The following is a 21,071-nucleotide window of genomic DNA, read 5'->3' on the forward strand; positions in this document are numbered from 1 at the left end:
GGTACCATGGTGACCAAAAGTTGAAACGAAATTCACAATTAATTATCCGAATTCAATAAAAGGGAAATGTATACGTGTATGATGAAAGGAAAAAAATATGATGAAAAGGAAAAATGATTTAAAGTTATGCACATTTATGTTAAAGCTATTTTATTAAAAGTATTTTTCACTATTTCTTGTGGATGTATATGTACTTCTTGTTATTAAGGTTAAGGTTTGCTGAGTCAATAGACTAGCTAGGTGTGAATGATGCACATGAATGTTTATGATGATATGTGAGGACTTGATGGTGATCTGGTTGGCTGATGGTGCACATAACCGATGACCTTTGCTAGTTTTTCTGCATTAATATGATTTTAAAGATTTTATGACTTTTATGTTTTTGAGGGGTTTTTTAGAGAATTTAAGAGCTTATGTTATTTTTAAAAAATGCTAGTTTTAGGTTTGTTTGGTTTACGATTTTATGTTTTGTGCTCTTTTGAATTTTCAAATAATAGGTTGGTTGGTCTATTTTAAATTGCAAATTATATGTATGTATATGTATGATCACTTCCAAATTTAATTTTTTTCCCAATCCCGGACAAATGAATTATCCATATCCTCTCTATATCCCCTAATTAACGATAATTAAAATAAAATTTATAATATATATATATATATATTATATTTAATTAGATTTTCAATTTTATATTTAATTAGATTTTCAAGAAAATTGAAGTCAATAATCTTTTCAAATTCGTCCAACCCTTTCCATTCTCTTCGTTCCTTTTGACGGTAGAACTAAAACCTCCCCTTGTGTGAGAAATCACACACTAAACACTCTATAGACGGTTCTTTGATCTGTGTTGAATTTGGAAATTGAATTCAAAACGTAGAGATAAAATCCCGAATCTACGTCTCCTCTCGAGGTTTGACCCGGTTCCTTTTTCTTTTTATACGTTATTGTATATTCGTTTTTGTGAATCAAGATGTAATTTTTTTTGTTTGTTCTTGTAAGTGAAGAACTAGATGACATGGGTTTTTTTCTTATTTTATGAATTGATTCAATAATTGTGGGGATGATTCTCTGGTTGTCAGAGGATTTCTTGATATGGGCCTCTTAATCCTTGACTGGATTTCGAGATGCGTTTTACCGAAGGTCATATGTTTTGGTGATTTGAAAGATCGTATTTCTTGGTGCCTTGATTACAGATCGCGGACTTTTGTTTTAGATTACAAACAAAAACAAACAATGTGATTATATTTTTGTCTGACGTTTTAATTTAAAGAATATTGGAAATATTGCTAATTGACATGTTTTTACAATTTTCATTTCCTTGCTTTGTAGTTTCGTTGGTGAGAAACTGAGGGAATCTTGGAATTTCTACAATATTTACGATGAAGAATAGCGGGAGGCTGGTTAATTTGGCATTGGCAGGTATGATGTTTTTCTATTTCAAATGTTACATTTCTCCACGAAAATTATTATTTGTCTGTTCTATCAATTGTTTGCCCGAGAATGATGCCATGAATTTGTGCATATATTAAACTTACCCTTGATCAGTCTTTGCGGAGTAAAATTTCCTTCTTCACTTATGGACGCTTGTCCTTTTTTGAGTGTTCGTATCCACGGCCCAACAATAAGATGAAAGAACTTTGAAATTTTATAAATAATCTTTTAAAAATTTATAGTTCCATCTCGCCTTAAAAAATATGGGTCTCCCCCTGCTTGTATCTGATTATATGACTTGAGGCACAATGACGGTAAAAATATGGCGGTTGGATGGATTATAGTTTCTTTTTCAGTTTTTGTTAGCACATTCTGATCATGTGTTACTTTGTTTGATGCAGGGTTGACCATCGCCCCTCTTGTTTTGAAGGTAGACCCCAATCTTAATGTAATTTTGACTGCTTGCCTAACTGTGTATGTGGGATGCTACCGCTCTGTTAAGGCGACTCCGCCGTTGGTAAGTTGTGTATCAAACGAAAAGCTACTGATCTGATTTTGTATGCGTACGAATTATACTTTTCATTTTATTGAATTACACTACTATGTTTTTTCAGGAAACAATGTCTAGAGAACATGCCATGCGATTTCCTTTGGTTGGGAGCGCTGTGTTGTTGTCATTGTTTTTGCTTTTCAAATTTTTATCGAAGGACTTGGTTAATGCTGTGCTAACATGCTATTTTTTTGTACTTGGGACCGTTGCTCTTTCGTAAGTTTCTCTTATGCTGGTTATCGTTATTTTTTTAATCTTTACTTGTGGTAATTTTTTTTTTCCAGTTTAATAGTGAATAATGGTACTTATCTACAAATCTTCCTTATTTATTCGAACTTTTAGGGCAACGTTGCTACCGGCAATTAAACGTGTTTTGCCAGAGCCGTGGAATGCTAACATCATTACCTGGAATTTCCCATATTTTCGGTGTATGTAATCATCATGGTCTCTGCTTCACATCATATTGCTTCTTACATTCAGACTAATGATATTTATCTTTAATTTTTTGTTATACAGCTTTGGAAGTTGAGTTTACGAAATCACAAATCATTGCAGCAATTCCTGGAGCTTTCTTTTGCGCATGGTATGCGTCAAAGAAGCATTGGCTAGCTAACAATATCTTAGGGCTCTCTTTCTGCATTCAGGTTTATGAGTTACACGTTTTAGTATCCTTAAAAGCTGTCATTTTGACAGAAATCTGAAACGTCAACTGCGGATTTCCATTTCACGAGAACTGGTTTTCTGACTTTTCATGTTTATTTTTAATCATTTAATGATTCCAGGGAATTGAAATGCTTTCACTTGGCTCATTTAAGACTGGTGCTATTCTCTTGGTGAGAGTTGCATTTAGTTTCTGTAAAAATGTTTTTGTACGAAGTTTACATGTCCATCAACATGTTTCTCTTAAACTTTCACAGTGTTGTTTGTATCCACAGTTAATGAATGCATAAACATTTTCGAATTGCAGGGTGGTCTTTTTGTATACGATATATTCTGGGTCTTTTTTACACCAGTGATGGTTAGCGTTGCGAAATCTTTTGAAGCCCCTATTAAGGTCGGTTCATATTTCAAGACAATCAAATATTGACCTGGCAAGGCGTTGGAGACTTGTTGAAGCCTTTTTTAATAGTTCAATCCATACGTATCATACTCTTGTCTCCCTTTGGCAGCTTTTGTTTCCAACTTCGGATTCCACACGCCCATTTTCAATGCTAGGACTTGGTGATATAGTAATTCCAGGTACGAAAATATCAACATAAAATTTTGAATTTCATATCAAATTTCAATGTAAAATCCTGCTGGAGAGCAATGACTACCATTGTGATAAAATGTAATGATTGAATTGTTGGAGAGGGTAATTGTTGGTATTGCAGCAGATGCTCGATTTTATTATTGGTTTTATCGTTTGTGTGTTTAGTGCTTATGAGTTGTAAGTGCAATTGTTAGGAGAATGCTGAACTCTTTTTTTTATTGGCAAAATAAACGATTGCTAGGATCTAGAATTGCCCTTGCTAGCACAGTGAATGAGATATGATGCTTGAGTAGTTGTGCAGTTTAAAATTTTTGAGTTTCACCTTTTTTATCAACTATATGTTTTGGTATAAGGTTAGACACTAGGTCCAACAAATACTACATGTTCACCCTCTATAGAACTTTTATGATTCTTGCTCAAGCTAGTGCTTAGACGAATCAAATATTAAGATATGTTATTTTCCAGGAATTTTTGTCGCCTTGGCTCTACGCTTTGATGTTTCAAGAGGGAAAGGAATCCAATATTTTAATAGCTCCTTTGCTGGATACACATTCGGTTTGATCCTTACCATCGTAGTCATGAACTGGTTTCAAGCTGCACAGGTTACTAAATTTTTCGGCAAAATTAGAGTATCGTCCAAAATAAACAGTACCCTCGTATTATTTTTATGATTTACGTAATTACTCTTCTTATTTAATTGTACTCGTCTAGCCTGCACTACTATATATCGTGCCAGCTGTTATCGGATTCTTGGCTGTACACTGCATATGGAATGGTGAAGCCAAAGCTGTAAGTAATCCACGCTTGAAAATCTTCTTGGCTGGCTGTATTTCTATTACTCTTCTTGAAACCGTAGTGGTTTTTTGTTTAATGCAGTTGTTGGAATTTGATGAATCTAAGGCTGCGACTAGTTCGGAAGAAGAAACTGATGGAAACAAGAAAGGCAACTAATGATATTTGATAGGTTGGAGGCGAAGAATTTGAAATGCATTTAGTTGAAAACTGAGGACATTTGACAGTTTAGCAACATTTAACTCATGCACCAGAGTTTTTGTGTCAAACTTTCTTTCATTGGAAAGATGAAATTTTATTACTCATCAATTTTATGGATATTCTGCTTTGAGATTGATTTTATTCACTGATGGCTTCAATACAATGTGGTAAGGGATATTACATTTTTTTTTTAAATTCTTCACCAATTTTATAAAATCTGGATTCTTCACACATTCACGGCAGATATTTTAATCATACACTGTTTTCTTTTATTTTTTAAAAAAAATTATAAGAACACAAATTTAAGAGTTTTAAATACAAAAATTCAAAAATGTTCATATTCTAATTATCATTATTAATTTTTTATAAATCATATTATTAGTAAAACTAAAATTAAAAATAAGTTGATTGATGTTAGTATGTTTTTGTTTATTTTTTCGAAAATTAAATCAACACATATTTTAATAAGTAAATAATTTTTTAAAAACAATAAAAATATTACAAATTTTTTTGAAAGATAAATTATTGAAATATTTTATAAATAAAGAATTTTTTTAAAAAATGATTGACCGATTCATTCTATCTTTCAAACTAATGAATTTGAACTTCAAATTTCATTTTTGGCATGTTGTAGTCCTGTTTTATCAAATAAGACATGTATCGAAGTTCTAAAATACAAATAATAAAAAAACATTAAAATAAAAAAGAGTGATGCAACATGTAAATCGATATCTGTACAACATAAAAAATTCAATACAAAAATTTAATTTGTCAAAATCTCACCGTATATTAAATATAAAATCTAACAATATAATAATAAAATCTTGCAATATGATAATTATAAATATCGTTATAAATATATATTTATTATACATTTGGTTCGATAAGAAATAATAGTGCCATATGCCAAAAGGCAATGGACGATGCAATGTGGCAGCAGCGTACGGACATCCACATTATTTTTGAAATAATTTTTAAAAAATATATATTTTGTTTTTTTACAAAAAAACCCAATGTTAAGAAAAAAATTATATTAGTCGAATATATATAGTAAATGAATAATCGTGAAGTTTGTTTTGCAGACAACCAAACTAAACTTGAACTTGAACACAATTATCTTTAATATATATTTTAAAACGATTATATAATAAAAATATATTATATAATTAATTTTTTTGAGATCATTAATGGTAAGTTGCATAGGGACAATTACAAAGAATAGGAAAATAAAAGGGGCCGTGTGAACTTTGGGGACCATTATTCAATCCAATAGGAGAAGTTGACCTAAAAATGTAGCAATATTGTTTCATGCCAGCTTTTGTTCATGTGCTACCATCGATGGCTTGTGTTTTTATAAAAGATAGGCCTAAAATTATGGATGAAAATAGATAAATTTAAAATTCATTTTGTATTATAAAATTCGATCATACATGCATATAGTATATCTTACGTCGTTATTCTAAGATGAGTCGATATCACTCATCCTTAAAAAATTTTCCATATCCAGACGAGAGGAAAAGTGATTCGTATTTTAGACGGATTGACTCAGTACATTTTTAGAATAAAAAGTAGTACTTTTTCGTATTAAAAAAATAATAATTTTTCATGGGTCGGGTTTGGTAGAATATTTGTCTCACACAATTGACTCGTTTTATGATAATAATTTTAATTAATTTATTTTTTTTGGCTTGGTTCTTATTATATTTTTGATGTGCTTAAAGGGAAGGACCATTTTTATAAAGGGGCCATGATTTTGACTGGTGGCTCCATTCTCCTTTTCCTTTTTCGAAAGCAATAGAGCTGGCTCCTTCGCTCGTGGTGTTGGTCCTTGTCAATTCCCCCATTTTCTTCTATTTTTGTGGGGAAAAACATGGATTCAAGCTATGATTGATTATTTTATTAACGATATTCAATTCTTCTTACTTCACTTTTTTATATAAAAAAATTGTTCTAATTTCAATTAGATCACTTTTTCTTTGCTTTTGAAAATGTTTCAACTTGATTCAACTTGGTATATATAATATAATAACAAAAGGTTTAAAAAATTTCAGAAAAATAAACAAAATCAGTTTTATTAAACTCTTCTACACCTCAAAGCGCATTATTATTTTTTTTAAAAAAAATCCAATTTATATCGTAGACTGTCATGTTTAAAATCTTTACATGTTTTATATCAAGTATTATCGTTTTATAAAAATTTATGGCTAGTGGAAAATGTGAAGCTTTAATATTTTTAATTGTATAATAACACAAACTCCATGTTTCGATTGCTCTCTTAAAAGTTGCCGTCATTGTTCCCAAACAATTTTTCTTTGTTTGATTATAATACCAATTACGGAGAGAGGTCTTTTCCGTTTACCAAAAAATATAGTTAGTGGTAATGGTACAACTACACTATTTAAAATAGTACAACACAAATTTCACTTTTATATCAGTTTCTTAACTAGCAGAGATAATTATTTATCCCAACAAATTAAACTATGAAGGTATGAATTAGTTTTTCAAATATGAATTGTATTTTTTCTTTGTTTTTGGTTGAAGAGGGCGTTGTTACTATTGAGTTTTAAATTCAAAACTTTATCCCAAACTTTTGGAACAAGAAATGTTAGAAATAGTAAAAATAATATTTACTTGTATCGACCACATTGAGTGATAAATGAAAGTAAATTCAAAAGAGATTTCTTCCAGAAATTTGAACAATAGTTTCTGTTAGGATCGGAAAAGAGTATAGAGGAGGGGGTGAAAAAATTCTTTAAGAAATTGAAATTTTTTAATTTGTTTATAATCGTTTTTAGGCGTTTGAAATTTTTATCGAACCGTTAGAAATGTGAACGGCTTAAAAAGTGCGAAAGATGGTTCATAATTTCTAATGATAGCTACAACCGGTTAGCTAGCTTGTTAACAAAAAACAATTCAAAAATGTAAGAGATTGCAGAATTAAAGACACATGATTTTATGGATGTTTGGAGATAAAACTCCTACATCACCCTTTCTTCCTTTTCAGGAAGGATTTCACTAAAAGACTTTAGCTTTACAAACTGTTGCAACAGCCCACTCCAATCAGGACTTATCACACTGTCTGTGTTGGAACTCTTAGTTATCACTTTACATTTCTGGATATTTAAAAATCATCGGTTCATCATACCACTCAGTAAATCAAATAACCCAAAGGTTACTGATATAAAGAAACAATATGCTTGAGTAGCACGAGGTTGATCCTTGGATGATCAGATAGATTTCTGATGAGTGATAAAAGATAAAACTTTAAAGGGGGTCAAGATCTTCAGAAATGCAATCTTAGTGATGTGACAATATAGTGGTAGAAAATCTTGTATGTCGTAAAGTGCAAAAGTCAGCGATTTCTTTGCATTCTTCAACTCTTCATTTATACAGGCTATCAGTCCAACGGTCGACAAAAGATATGTAACATAAACCTATAGTGTTGAAATAATGTGTCACTATCAGCTGCGAAAACATTAAGTGTTTTTTTTGCTTGTGAAACTTTCCCGTTCCTCTGAAGAGTTTCTGTTAAATATCCTTTTCACAATAAATGTTAGCTCCATCAGAACTTGTAAGATAATTGAATAATCTTTCAGTTTTGGGATAGTGACATAAATGAAGATCTTTAGCGGGACTGGAGCAAGACATGGTTGACTTGTAACGGTGCAAAACCATTGAATATCCTGAGCCGGTCAGAGAATGCTCCTCATTAAGTGTTCAATAAATAGCTCCTTAAATGAAGCGGTTGAAGTCTTTAAGTACCCGGTTGAAAAACTTCTAACGGTTGAAACTCTTCAAGCTGCTGAGATGCTGCAAGCGGTTGAAGTGTTCCTATTGTACAAGATAGATTGCGGCTGTTTCCTGAAACAGTTAGGTGTTGTTTTGATTTTGTCGATCACCAAAATATATGGGTAATAACAATATCTTAACAGTTTCTACGTCACAAAATTTACACGTGAGATAAAGTTTTGAGTGATAAATGAAAGTAAATCAAAACAAGATTTCTTCCAGAAATTTGCACAATAGTTACCTTCATATATGATCATACAAAAACTTTATCTCACGAGTCAATTTTGTGACACAGATATCCGACTCGATTTGAACCATGAAAAATATTATTTTTTATGCCAAAAATATTAATTTTCACTGCAGGTATAGATCCAGATTGACTTGTCTTAGGTATTATATAGATTTACTTATATTATCATGCTTTGTTGTGTTCCTTTATATATTTTTTTATATAATCAATATTTCACGCCCCTGACCCGAGGCGAGTGACACCGACATTGTTATACAATTATACATTCGATAACAACAAACCACAAAAATACAAATTTCAAAAATCAGTCTATGCATTCATAATATTGAAATACATTTTCTGTATAGTGTTCAATTCAATAACAGAAACAATGAAATGTCTAACAAATGTAGTAGATTAATATAATATAAAATGAACATAATTATTTGAATCTCCTTCATCCGCACCAAAATTGGGCTTTCTCGTCTTCTTCGATCTTTTCTCCATTCTTATATGAGATGGGTGAGTGATAAGTGATATGATTATCACTTAGTAAGCGAATGGATTATCCCAACTTTTATAATCATTTTCAACTAAATATCAACATAAATTAATAAAAAATGTATATATACATAAATATTATATTTTCAGGACAAACATGAATCAAATGTATGTAGTGAACATATTATGAATTTCATGACTAATTGATGTCATTCTCCTATATTTTAATCATCTAAGGGTGAGGCAAGAATCATGAATAATATGAATCAAGTATGTTCAGGATATATATTCATGTCATTTGTTCATAAACTTATGTACTTCAAATATACATATTTCAAGGATCAGACTTTAAACATATAAACTACATGATGGTCAGTTTTAAATCAAATTACAAGAGTTTTAAAAAATTCCACTTATCGTAATATACTTAATAGAGTTTCACTTGGTGTTTGAAAATAATCTGCTCTACTAAAATGCTGATCGATAATAAAGTCCCTCCTTCCTCGAATTTTAGTATGACTTATTCAAAATTTTGTGTAACAATGATTTAGAATTTTGTGTGTTATTTATAGAGTGAAATTTGATTGTTAACATGTCATTTATTGTCAATATCTGTCATAACTTTAAATTAATACGTCGGTTACAAGATTTGAAATGGTGAATAACTCATGGGATGATTTGCTAAAACTTGGTTATTGCTGCTGAAACTTGGCTGTTGAAAATAATTCGCTCCAATTTGTCATGATGAAATCAATATTATATTTGATCGTTTAGAAAAATATGTCATCAAAATTAAATTAAATTAAAATTCCAATGATTTATTTTTTAAATAAAAATTTTCATATAAAAATGAATGTTCATTATGCTTTTGTTTTTTTAAAAAAACTTTTTTCTCGACTTTCTTAGAGGATTAAAAGGACAAATCAACATTATTTATTAAAGATAACGTAGAGGATATATGTTATATATTGCCCCAGAAAGGCTATAAAGTTGAAGGATTGATTGTGTTGGATATTAAAAATTAATAGTATTCTTTGTTTCGTAGCTAATATTTAGCTCATTGTTTTTTAATAAAGTTATGTGAGTCTAATTTTGGAAAAAAAATTGAATATATATTTATTCACAAATTTATTAGTTCCCTAAAGTAATTAAAGATTTTAATCAAACATAAAAAATAATTAAAAGACTAAAGTTATGTATCTGCTGACCGTTATAATTTTTGACTTACTAATAAATATTTAATCCTGTGTCGAATGAGGTCAGGCTTCCGATCTCCCAAGAAGAATATTTATATATTTCTTTAGGGAGAGGTAGATTGATTGTCGAATTAAGCGTGTTTGGTCGACAATAGTATATTGAGATGAGCGGCTTATTGAGAAGAAATTATAAGACCGATATATGTAAGGTGATACGAGACAACATCAACAATAAGACAATATCTTCTCCGAACTCATAAACTTAACGACCTGATTCACTGACAAAAGACACTCGCATCTACGGACTCATGGACTTAATTGTTTGATCTGTTGACATCAAAATAGGTACATCCCTTGTATTCACATGTCACTGAATATGAGATACTATACTGTCATATGTACAATGAGAGGATTTGCTTAACAACCTTAACTTTGAATTAATGATAAATACATGATCATAACCAAAATTATCATAAGATGTCAATTGTACACAAAATAATTCTAGCAAACTGCATTAGCTAGACTGCTTAAAACTATTATAATTTTTTTAAAAGATCTAAATTTATTTTAATTGAATATTTTTAAGGTTTTTTATTAAATTTTTTAAAGTCATGTATATTTTTTAAACATTTGTTTTACTTATTTGATAGGTTACAAGTTTTGTTGGGTTAAGTTTGATTGAAGAGAAATATATAGATGAATGACCTAAAACTCTCATGATAAGTTGCTTCAAGTTGTTAACGTTGTTGTATAATCTGATTGGCTATACGAGCAATAAAATAAGTCACGTGAACACACTGAATCAATACCAACAACAAGAAAATATTGTTCTATTTAAGATGATATGAAATAATACTAACAACAAGATACGATCATCTCCTAAATCATGGACCTAATAGTTTCGACTCATTGACACATAGTTATGTTTAGCACGCCAAGAATTGTTTAGGATGAACTTTGTGTGGTCACGATAAAAGAAAATAAAATTACATTTTATCCGACATGTATAGTTTTTTATTTAGCAGTAAGCGGTTATCCCAAGAAACACTAAAATTTTATGAAATTATAATTATAATAAAAACCTTAAAATCTCATGTTTAATATCTACTAATGTTTAGAAGCTAATTTTATTCAATTTGAATTTAATATAATTTAAGGAATAAACGTGTTAATAGTTTCTTTCTACCACTCCCTCCGTCTCCCTCACATGCACATCTTCACACACTAAAAAGCACACACTTGTGCTGTTAATAATCAGAATTCATTGGACCATCACGTCAACCTACGCCGCCGTGCGAGCTATCGCAGTCCATTTCGCCGGTCTTCAGCTGCGTCTTCGACGATTACTTCGTTGCAAAGGTAGTTGCTTTTCCCGGTCCTTGGCGAGCGCCGAGCTGTACGGTTGCATTCTGTGTAATTGTCTCGTTTATAATTTTACATGTGGAATTGGAAGTAATAGGAGAGGAGAAAGGGGGAAGTGTTGGGCAAGCGTGAATGATTGGATCGATTTGTGGGGTTTGGGTTTTAGGGTTTGTTTGGGAAATTTGGAGCTGGTTTTCTGAATCCTGATATCTGGGAAAACGATAGTATGAGCAACTCTGATGTCAGCAGAGCTGGTGGGCCAGTGGAGAGAGACATCGAGCAGGTGAGATTTCTTGACTTTAATGAGCGTGGAGCTGGTCCGTTTGAGCTACTGTCAGTTGAGTTGTGTAGTATTTGTTCAGTAGATCTACTGTGCCTTTTGTTCAGTTATTTTTGCTGATTCGAGTGGTTGATGATTAATCGTATTTATTGCTTCATTTTTCTGTCGAAATTTTTAATTTCGCCGCTGTTACATTTGTGATCTTTACCGCAAGGAGTCAAGAGAGTTTTCACTTGCTTGGGAAAATGAAACTTATCTTATAAGAAAAATTACTGGTGAAATGTGAATTTTTTTTATCGAGACCATGACAAACCCAGCTCTCCCATAGGTTTGAAATATATATTCTTTAAGTGATGACCGGCTTAATTTCATTCAGTGGAGATCATATATCTTATCATGTGAATCTGTGAATGTATTTGAAGAAGCTCCATATTGGCATTTCTGGAAATTGGATGTTTTGCATATGTGTTTTTCCCATTCAGCATTTCTTTGCTTCATAAGTTCCTTTCATGCATATAACATCTTTGTAAATGAATCATTAGGTTAGATGTGGGAAAGAGATTTGTAACGTGTATTGCAGATGTAGGAATTTGAGAAGTACTTGTGACGTTTTGACTATGTCTCGAAAGTACATTCTTCTGCATCAATTGTATCGAACTCTGATTTAAAATGTTGCCTCAACTTGGAAAAATATCTATCTTGTTTTAAGTATAACAACTTAATTCTTTTAAGTTTAGCATTTTAAATTGTAGTGATTTATTGCTGTGAATTATTTCTCTGCCTTCACTAAAATTTGTGCACGATTCTCGTTTTCTTTACCAATTTTAGTCAAATTTTCTGTTATGGAGATCATCAACATCAGTTATTGGTACTTCACTATCTTTCTTTTTGTAGGGTGTGACAATACTTGATCAATTTGTTCTTTTGCTAAGTATGCTGACTGTGCTTAATATTTATATTTAGATCTAGACGAGTATCTATAAAATAAGCAGGCTATTGGCTGATTTTTGTCACAGGCCATTACGGCACTTAAGAAAGGTGCGTACTTACTCAAGTATGGAAGAAGAGGAAAGCCTAAGTTTTGTCCATTCCGGCTGGCTAATGTAAGGTTCAGTGAAGTTTCTTGATGTGGTGCATTTGGGGTTTCATATGTTCATTTTTTGTTTCAAAATTGAGCCTGGATGAAGTCTCATCCACTCCTAGTCTCCAACGCATAAATTTTATGTAAAACTTCTTGTTTCTAATTACCACGTGTGTTGTGATCTGAATTCCAAAGCCTTTTTTAACTCTGATAAATTTGTTCTATAGGCTTGCAGAACATGAATGCTCACTCTCCTAATCGAGTGATTGTCTAATATTAATTTACGAACCTTGCATGAGTGTCTGGATTCAAAATTTATTTACATAATATCATAATTACGAAGGTTGTTTTCTGTTTCCAAGTTATTGCCCACTTTGTATATATTCTGAGTCCTCAATTATTCTGAGAATGATTTTGTCTATGTAGTTAGGGGGCTGATGTTGTTAGCATGGAATGAAACTTGATTGTGTCTAGTTGATCGATAGCCTGGACAGCAGTCTGTCTCTGTGGCTCCAAATTTTTTTGTGTGGCATTCTTTTGGTTTAGCTTCTAGAAGATTCTACTCTAACATAAATCTTTGCCATCTGGGAAAGCTTATTGTTGTATTTGACACAATTCAGGGTGGCTATTTGGACGACCAACATTAAAGAATTCAGTCATTTGTCTGTTTCAGACTTGATTAGGGACTGGAAATTTGTTTTTGCATGAAATTATTAGTGTGATGTTTTCCTCGGGTTTATAACCCATTGTGCGGATTACTCATCCGCTTATTATGTAAAACTAATTCTATCAATAATAAATAGTCTCTTCTCAAAAAAAAAAGTATTTGACACAATTCATGAACCTGGAGGAATTTTTTTTAATATAAATGTTTTGCCATTCGCTGGTTGATTTCCATTTTTCAAGTCATAAGATATTAGTTTGTGTTTCTTCACTCGATGCAAAGGCCTGACAAGACACTGAAAGATCTCTTGAATGTCTTGTTTTCAGGATGAATCTGTTCTGATATGGTTCTCAGGTAAAGAGGAGAAACGCCTTAAACTTAGCCATGTGTCCAGAATTATATCTGGTCAGAGGACTGTAAGTTTCCACATCTTCGTTGACATTTATCATTGTTATGCTATAAAGTGATAAATCTCCAAAAAACAAAAAAAAAATTGGTTAGAGTGTGGAGAGGATGACAGGCCAAGAGCTAGGTCATGGTTGCTAGATATTACCAATGGAAGCTTGTATGCAAGTTTTAAACATGTCATTTCATTATTTATAATGTCGAGAAAGATATCAGAAGTGCTGTTCTTTCTGCCAAATAAAGGATTTTTTGGATTAGTTGCACCAGAATTTGGCTGAAGTTATAACTTTTTATTAAATTCCTCGAGTTATTATGCTAGAATAATCCTTGCTCTTTTCCTCTCCGTGATGAGCTGTTGATAGGTGTCCTGGTTGAAAGGTCTCAAACATGATTTGATGGATTGATTTTTAACTGTGGTGCGGTAACTGAATGGAGGTTTGTTTTGTAAATGGGAACATATCCAACAGGACCATTAAATGTTTGCTTCAATTTCTGAAATTTTCTGGTGACATTTTAATCCTAATTTTGGTATCCTGATTATTTATTCCTTTAAATTTATATTCCAGCCAATTTTTCAAAGGTACCCACGACCTGAGAAGGAGTATCAGTCCTTTTCTCTTATATACAACGACAGATCACTAGATTTGGTACGAGCCCCATTTGTCTCCTCCCAATTTTTTTTTTTTGAGTCAATTGTTTACTGCTTTTTGATTCTTGTCAAATTTCATTACTTTATAAATTATGGTGTTTTGTTCTCTTCATTTGGTAGATATGCAAGGACAAGGAAGAAGCAGAGGCATGGTTTAGTGGACTCAAGGCATTGATTTCACGTGGTCATCAGCGTAAGTGGAAAACTGAATCAAGGAGTGATGGAGTTTCATCTGGAGCTAATAGTCCCAGAACATACACTCGGAGAAGTTCTCCGCTGCATTCTCCATTTGGAAGTGGCGATAGCTTGCAGAAGGTGGAGTGAATTTTTATTTAATCTGCTTCACGTGCATGGCATATATCTTCTTATTTTGGATGTTCGAAAGGCATCTACTCAAGATTGCTTTTTTCCATTGAAAATGTTTAAATAATTCGCAAGTCACTTCAGCAGGATGGACCTGATCAACTCCGCCTGCCTAGTCCATGTGAAAGCCCTCCTAAATATGGTCCGGATAAGACATTTTCGGATGTGATTCTATATGCTGTGCCTCCCAAGGGTTTCTTCCCTTCAGAATCTGTCAGTGCTTCTGTCCATTCACAGTCATCTGGTAACTCAGAAGGCTTACATGGTCACATGAAAGGAATGGGAGTGGATGCCTTCAGAGTAAGTCTTTCTAGTGCTGTAAGCTCATCAAGTCAGGGTTCTGGTCATGATGATGGTGATACCTTGGGGGATGTTTTCTTTTGGGGTGAAGGCACTGGTGATGGTGTTATCGGTGGTGGACCACACAGAGTTGGAAATTGTCTTAGTGCTAAAATGGACTCTATGTTGCCCAAGGCATTGGAATCTGCTGTTGTATTGGATGTTCAGAATATTGCTTGTGGTGGACGACATGCTGTCCTAGTGACTAAACAAGGAGAAATATTCTCTTTTGGGGAGGAATTGGGTGGTAGGCTTGGTCATGGTGTAGATTCAGATGTCTTGCATCCAAAGCTGATTGATACCCTCAGCAACACAAACATTGAACTTGTTGCATGTGGGGAAAATCATTCTTGTGCTGTCACACTTTCTGGTGATTTATACACTTGGGGTGATGGTCGTTTTGGCATTTTGGGGCATGGGAATGAAGTGAGTCATTGGGTGCCAAAAAGGGTGAATGGGCCACTGGAGGGAATACATGTTTCTTTTGTCTCATGTGGGCCATGGCATACTGCTGTTGTGACCTCTGCTGGTCAGTTGTTTACTTTTGGTGATGGAACTTTTGGGGTCCTTGGTCATGGAAATCGGCTAAGTGTTTCAAAGCCTAGAGAAGTGGAATCCTTAAAGGGTCTCCGTACTGTACGAGCATCTTGTGGTGTTTGGCATACTGCTGCAGTTGTTGAAGTTATGGTTGGGAGCTCAAACTCAAGTAATTGTTCTTCAGGCAAACTTTTTACATGGGGAGATGGGGACAAAGGTCGGCTTGGACACGGCGACAAGGAAGCAAGACTTGTTCCAACCTGTGTTGCTGCTCTAGTTGAACCAAACTTTTGCCAGGTTGCTTGTGGACACAGCTTGACAGTTGCTCTTACAACCTCTGGCCATGTATACACCATGGGAAGTCCTGTCTATGGGCAGCTTGGCCGCCCTCAAGCTGATGGGAAGCTCCCAGCACGTGTTGAAGGAAAACTTTTGAAGAGTTATGTGGAGGAGATAGCTTGTGGTGCCTATCATGTGGTCGTGTTGACTTCGAGGACTGAAGTTTATTCATGGGGGAAGGGAGCAAATGGGAGATTGGGTCATGGGGATACTGATGACAGAAATTCTCCAACCTTGGTGGACGCTTTAAAAGACAAACAGGTAAAAAGTATTTCTTGTGGTACTAATTTCACCACAGCTATCTGCCTACACAAATGGGTCTCAGGGATTGATCAGTCCATGTGCTCTGGATGCCGTTTACCATTTACCTTCAAAAGAAAACGCCACAATTGTTACAATTGTGGACTTGTGTTTTGTCATTCATGCAGCAGCAAAAAGTCACAGAGGGCTTCTATGGCACCAAATCCTAACAAAGCATGCCGAGTTTGTGATAATTGTTTCAACAAATTGAAAAAAGCTATTGAAACTGACTCATCGACTCAGTCATCTGTTAGTAGAAGAGCAAGTATGAATCAGGGGATAAGTGATATTGTAGAAAAAAATGAGAAGTTGGACACCAGATCCCTTCCCTATCTAGCTAGGTTCTCTTCAATGGAATCCTTGAAACAAGAGGAGAGCCGCTCTTCCAAAAGAAACAAAAAACCAGAATTCAGTAGCAGCCGTGTATCACCTATCCCAAGTGGAAGCTCCCAGTGGGGGGCTCTTAATATCTCCAAGTCTTTCAACCCAGTGTTTGGCTCGTCAAAGAAGTTTTTCTCAGTTTCAGTTCCTGGATCAAGAATTGTTTCTCGAGCAACATCGCCAATTTCAAGACGGCTCAGCCCCCCTCGTTCTACTACACCAACTCCCACTTTAGGAGGACTTGCATCTCCTAAGGTTGTGATGAATGACACAAAAAGGACTAACGATAGCCTTGGTGAAGAAGTTCTTAAATTAAGAGCGCAGGTACTATAAGTTTCCTTCTTATAATCTGGGCAGTTTTATTCTTTTCTTTTTCCCAATTTTTATTTTATTTTTGATGCGTGTCGATGGATTGAAAGAGAGGAAATGCTTTTCAAATCATAAAAAATGGCCTTACAAGACCTGCCATACTGGATGTGATGATGCTGAAGGGAGCAGTCACCGACATAGGTGATATTTATACAATATGACGTTTCTTTTTCTTGGGACAGCGAATGTGAGATGGGAAGCGATAATGCTTATACATCGCTAGTAATTTAGTAAGTTGAACTTAATTTCTTTCAATCATCCACTCCGCTTGTGTGGAAATGGGAGGAATGGTTTCAGTTTGTGTTGCAATCCATCAGTCATGGAGACTGATGGAAAAGCTTCATCCACATTTTAATGAGGACCCACCCGATCTGAAGTGGCATTACGACTATTTAAGTTGTATGTTCATGGAGATGATTATCAATATAATTAATGGTGCATATGAAAATCCAACGTCCTTGTGACACTGCAAAAATAACACGGTGAAGCATTAGATGTGGTTATTGTGTTGCAGGAGAATAGACTAGGGGTATACCAACATTTTCTGGTCACCCTGATTTTTCCGCTGCTTTTCTGCTTCCAAAAGGTTGTTTCAGGAGTTCAGAATTCGGAATGGACTATTGGAAGTCAATATCTTTATTTGTACAGGATAAGGCCTTATGATGATTTGAATGACAATCTGTGTTATTAGTGGATGCATTCCTGATATGCTTTCTGTTACCTGATTACATATTGAAGTTTTAAATACTTGACCTCCTTTTCTTCAGGTGGCAAGTCTTTCCAGCAAGGCTCAATTTCAGGAGATAGAGCTAGAAAGAACAACTAAACAGCTGAAGGAGGCAATAGCAATTGCAGGAGAAGAGGCTGCTAAATGCAAAGCCGCAAAAGAAGTGATAAAATCACTAACTGCACAAGTAAGATGCACACTTTCTGTTCCTCAATTGATGGTTTGGAAGTTGTGGATTCGCTTGAATGTATTGATGAACAAAAGGTTTACAACAGTATAAACATCTTTGGTAATGCAATCACTATAGCATTATAGCGAAGTTAAGCTCAAACCAGATTGCTCTCTTTTAATTTTATGTTTAAAATCATGGCATCTAATATATCTGGCGTCTCCTTCATGGTTATCTGTAATAGTAGACACCCATAGATGATGTTGCTAATACTTATTATATTATTGAGGAGTTAGAGATTCTTGTTGATTGCAACTGCATTTAATCTTGTCGTGGGCAGCATCACGCTGAAATGTCCTTGCGAAAACCCTCGGGTGCCTCAGATGATGTTCCGTTAGGTGTAGAAAGTTGATCGATTTGATAAGTTTTATCTGTCCGCTTTCTAAAAGTGATTTTAAGTAACGATCAACATGAGAGCAATATTGACACCTGATGGAGCTTTCCTTTGCTCATTCACCCAGATCGACTTCTTGCACTCAACTTGTCTATAACTATTGGGTTAGAACTTGTAGAGTGATTGCCATTCAAATTTTATTCAGCATCAAAATACCGGTGTCTAGAAACTTACTGGCAAGGGATTCATTGCTCATCTAGAACTTAGATAATAAATGCAAAATTGCTGGAAGATGGCGCACAAAAGAATTTTTAAATCGCTACAAGACACCTATCCATAAAAGTTTTTGATCGCTTCACTTGCTAATGATCTATTTTGTCATCTGCAGCTGAAGGATATGGCGGAAAGGCTACCTCTTGGCTCTGCTAGAAACACGAAACTTCCGAATTTCACTTCTCTTGGCTCTCCTTTATTAATTGATGTTTCAAATGCGTACGTTGATCAGTTCAATTGTCAAGTAAACGGCCAGGCACAGGAGTCTAACGAGTCAAACAACCTGCTTTTTAATTGGTCCAGTGCTGCTAGTAATCGCAGTTTGGGTACCATCAGACAAGGTCACACAGAAGCAATGATGAGAAATGGAAACAAAGCAAAAGAAAGTGATACACATAGTGAGAATGAATGGGTTGAGCAAGACGAACCTGGTGTTTATATAACTCTTACCTCCCTACCTGGAGGGCTTAAAGATCTGAAGCGAGTTCGTTTCAGGTATGTTGTGTAGTGCTTTGCCCTCTTTCTTTTTTGCCCTTTCTTGAATTTGGTTAGATGTAAACAAAGATGGAATCCCATCATTATTTGCATATTCTCTCAACTTAACATGCATTTCTCTGGAGGACTCGAGCTTCAGGCGCGAAGCTTACAGCAAACACTGATTGATTGATCTGAATTCCTAAGTAAAATCAGTAATCATATATTGGTAACTAATGACACTAACATATAAATTTCTATCAATTTACATTTGTTCATATCTTAAGGACAGAGAAATTCCATATCTAGTTGGCCACATCCATTCCCACCAACGAAAAAGGGGAATGTATACAGTTTTGGCTACAGAAATTATTACACTGCTACAATTAGTATGTATGTGAAAGTGAACATAGTTGGATGTGGTTGAATGCAGTCGGAAGCGATTTAGCGAGAAGCAAGCAGAACAATGGTGGGCTGAGAACCGGGCTAGAGTATATGAACTATATAACGTACGGGTGGTTGACAAATCAAGCATTGGCGTAGGAAGTGAAGACTTAGCACATTGACATGCAGACATCTAGTATGTACGAAATTTTTCCTTTCATTTTCACCAAATACACGTCTTCTTCAGTCGCAGGAACTGTCCTATCTGATCAAATATGTTCAGCATTCGTCTTCCAGGGTTGGAAGCCAGGATTGCTCTAAGAATACATATTAGAGGTTTTATTGTGGGATTTTCTGATCTTCAACACCCCCCCCCCCCCCCCCCCCCCAACCCCCCCAACCACCACCATTTTTTAACTTCTGTTCGTTGTTATTAGGATATACGTTGTATTTTTTCCGTCAGTTCCCCTTGTGTGTTGGGGGGATGAGTTGAGGATAAGAAATGTAAATTCTTGCTAATATGCTGGCTCTGATAAAGTGAGCAGCTTCCATGTAAATTTCTTAATCAAATGCATATTGAGTTTTCTGCTTGATTTCTCCTTTGCTTGATTAGTGGTTTTCCTCATCTGACCTTTGTTATGGTTTTCTTCATTCCAACACTCTCCTTTGTATTTATGTTCATGGTTGAGTCAAAGATGAATTCTTGCTCGATATGTTTGGTTCTAATTCAATTATCGATTTTTATTGAAAAGAAAGGCTCCAATTATACCTTAAGTTCGTTGCTTGCTGAAGATACATACCATTTTCATCCTATCTTCACAGGCTATCACGGCCTATTTCACTTTCAAAAATTGATAATTTTGTTATGAAAAAGTAAAAATTTATGGTAAAAAGTAAAAATCTTAAACTCTCAAAATTTATCAAATTACACACTTTATAAAATTTTTCTCTCTACTTCACTTGTGAATTTTTTCATAAATGGTGAGGTTATTTATAGAATTTTTTTACAAATAATCCAAAAATAAATTCATCATTACATATATCATCGCACATTAATTTTCAATATTTACAACTCTTATTTTCAATATTCAACTATTACTTTTTCAACATTCAAATCTTTTATTTTCAACACTCCCCCTTGTGATGATGATCATGATATGATGATGTCTTCATTACGTGTTTTTGTACTGCCTCGTTAAAAACCTTACTAGGAAAAATCCATTGGGATAAAAACCATAGTAAGAGAAAAAGAGTGCAGCCACGTAAACTCCCCCTCATGTTGACACGAACAATTCTTCACAAATTTCGTAGATTGCGCATCCCAATATTATATATGTGCTTTCTGAATATTGTCGTAGGAAGTGCCTTTGTGAAGAGATCTGATGAGTTTTCACTTGATTGAATGTGACGAACATCAATATATTTATTCTTCTCAAGCTCCTTGGTGAATGCGAAGAACTTAGGAGGAATATGTTTAGTTCTGTCGCTTTTTATGTATCCTTTTTTCATTTGAGCAACACATGCAGCATTATCTTCATATAGTATCACAGACTTCTCGTCGAATGATAATCCGCATGAGATTTGGATATGTTGGGTCATGGATTTTAACCACACACATTCACGGCTTGCTTCATGTAGTGCA

General features: G+C 34.2%; 2 protein-coding genes across 3 annotated transcripts; both read left to right on the forward strand.

The window, feature by feature from the left end:
* The first annotated feature begins 712 nt into the window (after positions 1 to 712).
* LOC142555210 (signal peptide peptidase-like) lies at positions 713 to 4,369 on the forward strand. Its single transcript, XM_075665962.1, has 12 exons — positions 713 to 908; positions 1,328 to 1,417; positions 1,831 to 1,946; positions 2,044 to 2,195; positions 2,322 to 2,407; positions 2,496 to 2,623; positions 2,762 to 2,812; positions 2,947 to 3,033; positions 3,149 to 3,218; positions 3,697 to 3,833; positions 3,943 to 4,020; positions 4,108 to 4,369. The coding sequence occupies exons 2-12, from the start codon at positions 1,378 to 1,380 to the stop codon at positions 4,180 to 4,182; spliced, it is 1,020 nt and encodes a 339-aa protein (XP_075522077.1). The 5' UTR covers positions 713 to 908; positions 1,328 to 1,377; the 3' UTR covers positions 4,183 to 4,369.
* A 6,736-nt stretch (positions 4,370 to 11,105) lies between these two features.
* LOC142555209 (PH, RCC1 and FYVE domains-containing protein 1-like) lies at positions 11,106 to 20,022 on the forward strand. Of its 2 annotated transcripts, none has more exons than XM_075665959.1 (9): positions 11,106 to 11,584; positions 12,598 to 12,684; positions 13,653 to 13,742; positions 14,298 to 14,378; positions 14,501 to 14,695; positions 14,828 to 16,963; positions 17,776 to 17,922; positions 18,687 to 19,066; positions 19,479 to 20,022. In XM_075665959.1, exons 1-9 carry the CDS (start codon positions 11,528 to 11,530, stop codon positions 19,609 to 19,611), a joined length of 3,306 nt encoding a protein of 1,101 aa, XP_075522074.1. In that variant the 5' UTR covers positions 11,106 to 11,527; the 3' UTR covers positions 19,612 to 20,022. The 2 variants fall into 2 exon arrangements, with proteins under 2 accessions (XP_075522074.1, XP_075522076.1); XM_075665961.1 differs by having other exon boundaries at positions 14,831 to 16,963.
* Positions 20,023 to 21,071: the final 1,049 nt, after the last annotated feature.

The sequence above is a fragment of the Primulina tabacum genome, chromosome 9, assembly GCF_025594145.1.
Source record: "Primulina tabacum isolate GXHZ01 chromosome 9, ASM2559414v2, whole genome shotgun sequence".
Taxonomy (NCBI): Eukaryota; Viridiplantae; Streptophyta; class Magnoliopsida; order Lamiales; family Gesneriaceae; genus Primulina; species Primulina tabacum.

Bases quoted from the DNA above. Each gene is read 5' to 3' on its own strand.
- LOC142555210 (XM_075665962.1), top strand. From the start codon at position 1,378: ATGAAGAATAGCGGGAGGCTGGTTAATTTGGCATTGGCAG. The intron at 1,418-1,830 runs GTATGATGTTTT...TGTTTGATGCAG, and splicing joins GGTTAATTTGGCATTGGCAG to GGTTGACCATCGCCCCTCTT. The intron at 3,834-3,942 runs GTTACTAAATTT...GTACTCGTCTAG, and splicing joins ACTGGTTTCAAGCTGCACAG to CCTGCACTACTATATATCGT.
- LOC142555209 (XM_075665959.1), top strand. From the start codon at position 11,528: ATGAGCAACTCTGATGTCAGCAGAGCTGGTGGGCCAGTGGAGAGAGAC. The intron at 13,743-14,297 runs GTAAGTTTCCAC...TTTATATTCCAG, and splicing joins TTATATCTGGTCAGAGGACT to CCAATTTTTCAAAGGTACCC. The intron at 19,067-19,478 runs GTATGTTGTGTA...GGTTGAATGCAG, and splicing joins CTGAAGCGAGTTCGTTTCAG to TCGGAAGCGATTTAGCGAGA.